This window comes from Vitis vinifera, chromosome 5 (genome assembly GCF_030704535.1).
Source record: "Vitis vinifera cultivar Pinot Noir 40024 chromosome 5, ASM3070453v1".
NCBI lineage: Eukaryota > Viridiplantae > Streptophyta > Magnoliopsida > Vitales > Vitaceae > Vitis > Vitis vinifera.
Window position 1 is genome coordinate 21,899,652 of NC_081809.1, and position 4,857 is coordinate 21,904,508.

Genomic DNA, 4,857 nt, shown 5'->3' on the forward strand with positions numbered 1-4,857 from the left:
GTAAAGAGTCCTTGAAGGTATTCAATAAAACTTAATATTTATTACTTAATAATTTAAGTTGACTTTTAATTAAATTATATTTAGGTTATTGATTTAAAACTCATTACTTAATTTTTACTATTAAGATTGTTTAATAAAATTAACTTAAAATTTATTTATAAATTATTAATTTGATATATTTATCCTTATAAATTATAATTAAGGTAACGAAGATCTAGTGAGGTTGTGAAGTAACAAAAAAAAAAAAAAGATAAGTATGACAAATAAGGATAAAAAGATAAAATAAAGATATAAGTTTAAAAATAAGTTAATTATTTTTACTTATTACTTAAAGTTCTTATTTTATTTTAAATCATATCATTAAGTTATTTTACTAAATATACTTAATTTATATAATAACTTAAATTAAATTATTAAGTTGATTTATCAAACACTCATTTAATTAACGTCTTTTTATTTTTTAATAACAATTATATTAGCGTTATATCATCGAAAACTAGAATCAATTATGATATATCACGTGTGTAACATGATTTCATTATTTTATATACCGTTTGAATAATCATTAATACTTGATTCCGCTCTTTTGTATCTTAATTCCATTTATTTGTATTTATTTTGTATATTTGTATAATCGTTGATGACGTAAATTTTCATTATAGACTTTATACGATCAAGATCACAAATTAAATTTAACGGGTAATCGAATGGCATAATATTTTTCAACTACATTATGTGGAAAAATATCAACCTAGAAGAACTTTCCAGGCCCACCCGATCCCCGACCCGACTTCTCCCAATCGAGTCATACGAAATCATGCACACTCTGAGGTGTCGGTGGGTCGTCGGTGGGTCAGCCCTTCCAAAGGTTCTCTCCGCGAAATCCAGCCTGTTATCAATTAAGCCTCGAACACCTCCCCCCCACCAAACCCCACATCAGCCGTCCACTTCCCAATCAGATTCCAGATCACACGCAAAGTAGCACGAGGTTTAACCACGTGGCACCACCAGGGCCGTTTCGAACCTGAAAAAGACGCACGATCTAACACACCTCTCTTGCTTGGAACGCAAACACAAAAAATAAAAAGCGTTCCTCTTCTTCCCTTTGTCATCCCACGTATTTCTCACTCTGAGCTCGCTCCTCAAATCTTCTTAACCATGGTTGAACGCAGCGTTTTGATAGGGTTGGCGGTGGCGGCGATTGTGGCGGTGGTGGTGGTGGAGGGGGACTCCTCGGTGAAGACACTGGTGAAGACGGTAAAGGGAAAGAAGGTGTGCGACAAGGGGTGGGAATGTAAGGGGTGGTCGGAGTTCTGCTGCAATTTGACGATTTCGGACTATTTCCAGACTTACCAGTTCGAGAACCTCTTTTCCAAGCGCAACTCGCCGGTGGCCCACGCCGTCGGCTTCTGGGATTACCGCTCATTCATCCTCGCCTCTGCGGTCTACCAGCCGCTTGGCTTCGGCACCACCGGCGGCAAGGTCATGCAGATGAAGGAGCTGGCCGCATTCCTCGGCCACGTCGGCTGCAAAACTTCATGTAAGTGGTTGATTTGGTGTTTGGCTGCTGAGAAAATTGAGGGAAAATGAGAGAAAAAGAAAAAATCAGCGTCTGATTAAGTCTTTGTAGTTAGTTCTGTGCATTTTTGGAAATCTAAGATTTGGTTTAGTGTTTTTTTCCCCTTCGTTTTTCTCGGCAGCTAGATGGGATTTAAGGTAAATTTGGGAGAGTTTAGCTTTGATTTGAGCAATAAATTTTTTATAGGGTTTATTAAGAAAATGTTATATAGATTTGAGGGTTTAATTTTACAATGGGTGTTTGATTCGTCGAATTGACTGGAGGATTTGGATTGGATTTCTGGACTTAGTTTTGATCTAGGGTTTGATTTGATGGGTTTGAAATGGATAATGGAATGGACAATTTTCTTTCATCTGAGGTGAGTTTGGACGGTTTTGGGATTACATTTTGTGATTTAATTTTGGTCTATGTGATTGGACCTGTACATGATGCATGTTTGGAATTTATTTCACTTCGGATTGGATTAAATGGATGGATTTCATGACCCTGCCTGGATCAGAGTGAATGAGGAAAAGAAAGAAAATAGTTCTGCAAGTTACCCAGAAATGGTTTCTTCCATTATCTATTTTCACTATTTTTCTTTCATTTTCCCTGGAGTTCTTGAGATCCAAACAGTGCCCACGACACTCATTACGATTTATAATAAGGTGTGTGGTGATATTTTCAGGTGGGTACGGAGTGGCCACAGGAGGGCCATTGTCCTGGGGTCTCTGCTACAACAAGGAAATGAGCCCCAGTAAGTCATACTGTGACGATTTCTACAAATACACCTACCCCTGCACTCCTGGTGCCGAATACTATGGCCGTGGTGCATTGCCTATCTTCTGGTAAGCATCTTTGCCTATAATTTGATGGGGAGTTTTGGTTGAGCCAATCCCAAAATGAAGGAATTTTCTGGTGTGATTTAGATTAAGCGTTGTTATGACAGGAACTACAACTATGGAGCAACTGGAGAAGCCTTGAAGGTGAATCTGCTGGACCATCCAGAATACATCGAACAAAATGCTACCTTGGCCTTCCAGGCTGCAATTTGGAGGTGGATGACCCCAGTTAAGAAGTCACAGCCTTCTGCACATGACGTCTTTGTTGGCAACTGGAAGCCCACCAAGAATGACACTTTGGCCAAGCGGGTGCCTGGTTTTGGAACCACAATGAACATTCTATACGGGGACCAGGTTTGCGGGCAGGGCGACGTTGATTCCATGAACAACATCATCTCCCATTACCAATATTACCTCGACCTGTTGGGTGTTGGTAGAGAACAGGCAGGACCCCACGAAAACGTCACCTGTGCTGAGCAGATTGCATTCAACCCATCCTACACTGCATCCTCTTAAGCTCCATATGATCACCCCTTGGATGGATTATGAAATAAGAAAGGGCAAGTAAGATTGTAAGAGATGTGTGAAGTTAGACATGACAGGTGTTATAAGGTGTGGATTCAGTTGCTGCTGCGCGCTTCTGTCATTTATGTGTAGATTTTGGCGTTCATTTTGTGTAATGTGTAGTCATTAAATATGAATTGTATGAAGCATTTTATTCATATATATTTGTTTCAACTGTGAAGACCTTTCAGAAGTTGCAGTGTGCCTGAAATGGTAGTAGTAGAGGAACCAATGGTCTATAATGGAAACCTCAAAGATGAGTTATTCACAATAAATGATGGTGTGATACCTGAAGGAACATCAAATTCTTTGTCTAATCTTGGGCAGGAGGGTGGTCGTACAGTTGGGTTTGTAGCCGACTTTGCTTAAGAGTGTGAAGCATGATGCTACATTTGAATGGAATGTCATACCATGTATAATATCAATACATTTTGTTGGAACTTGTCGGTTTGATTTTGGGTTGGAAACTCTTTGGCTTTGAGATGGTATCCATTATAAAATTAAATCATATAAAAGGCGATAGGTGGAGCATCAATTCGGCTTATGATTTAGCAATAATAATAGTGACATCAATGAGTAGGGGCTATTCCTTGTTGACTCATCTCTGTGGATGATGCAGTTGTGTCGGTGCCTAGGGCATAAAGGCAGTGTCCTGGTCTTACCATATACAAATTATGATTAGTTGAGACGTCGATAGTGTCATTACAATTTAGATTTGGAAAATGAGAAGTGAAGGTGGTGGTACGTGCTCCACCATTAAATTTGAAAATGAAGTATGAAAAACTTTAATACTGAAAACTAAACAGTTATGTAAAAGTTAGGTATTGTAAGTGTTGAATTAATAAAAATAAAAGGTGTTTGATGGCATCTTAATTTTAAATTTTGAATTTAATTTGACAATGGTTTTAAAATCAAGTGGTTGGAGTGTGGTGATCGATGAGCATTTGTTGAGGAACAAGAGGCTGATGGCGGTATCAATAAAAGCAAGTTTCTCGACCTGACCAATGACAGACAAAGAAAAAGCATTAACGACCAACCCACAACACCCAACCAAAAAGGGTTTCCTCAATGAAGATTAGGCAATCAAAAAAGTGTATGTTACTGGTTTGTCATTTGTATGAATTGATTGTGTAGATCCACAAGATCATAATGAAACAATCAAAGGCTAAAAATGATTTATTTTATAGAATTAATTTTATAGTTATTATATGATAATTTTTAAATATCGTATAACTAATATATTAATTAATAAAAATTATCTTTTGATGTTAAATATAATGTTCATTAATTATTTTCACTTTTTTTATGAAGACTTCCAATCTAAGAAGAATGTTTAAATAATTTTGGTAAGTGTTTCATTTATTTAAGGTATCGTGTGGTTCCAAAACATTTGAAGAAAAATAAAAAGTATATATATAGAGAAATAATAAAAGAAAAAATAAAGAAAATAAAAAATAATATATAAATATAATAAATTATTTTGATATGTTATTTTCTCTCTTGTATAAAGATTAAATCATTTGAAAATATATTAATTTTTAATTAATTTTAATTATATTTTATTTTTCTATCATTTTTTAGTAAAATCAAATATGAGAAAATCTTTTTTCTTAATATTTTTCTTTATATATATACATTTTTGGACAACAAAACATAACCTAAATGATAATGAAAAAATGATTAGACTATAGCTAATAATATGAGTTTTTATTTTTATTTATTTATTTATTTTTAAGTTGTATAATTTTGAAATATGAGCTCAAGTAAATGACCTCATTTGCCCGAATAAATTACCTACAATCCCCATTTCCAACTTTTTCAAACATAACTTACACTTCAGGTTTGTGAGTAAGGATGCACTGGAGTTGTTGGATTATTAAAGGATTGTATTAT

General features: G+C 35.3%; 1 protein-coding gene across 1 annotated transcript; it reads left to right on the forward strand.

Annotated features, from left to right (window-relative positions):
* Window positions 1–828: 828 nt before the first annotated feature.
* On the forward strand, window positions 829–3,157 carry LOC100266937 (chitinase-like protein 2). Its single transcript, XM_002269438.4, has 3 exons — window positions 829–1,540; window positions 2,247–2,406; window positions 2,508–3,157. The coding sequence occupies exons 1-3, from the start codon at window positions 1,159–1,161 to the stop codon at window positions 2,914–2,916; spliced, it is 951 nt and encodes a 316-aa protein (XP_002269474.1). The 5' UTR covers window positions 829–1,158; the 3' UTR covers window positions 2,917–3,157.
* The last annotated feature ends 1,700 nt before the right edge of the window (window positions 3,158–4,857 follow it).

Excerpts from the sequence above, each read along its gene's own strand:
- LOC100266937 (XM_002269438.4), top strand. The coding sequence starts at position 1,159 with ATGGTTGAACGCAGCGTTTTGATAGGGTTGGCGGTGGCGGCGATTGTG. Across the intron at positions 1,541-2,246 it reads CGTCGGCTGCAAAACTTCAT|GTGGGTACGGAGTGGCCACA; the intron begins GTAAGTGGTTGA and ends TGATATTTTCAG. Across the intron at positions 2,407-2,507 it reads GGTGCATTGCCTATCTTCTG|GAACTACAACTATGGAGCAA; the intron begins GTAAGCATCTTT and ends TTGTTATGACAG.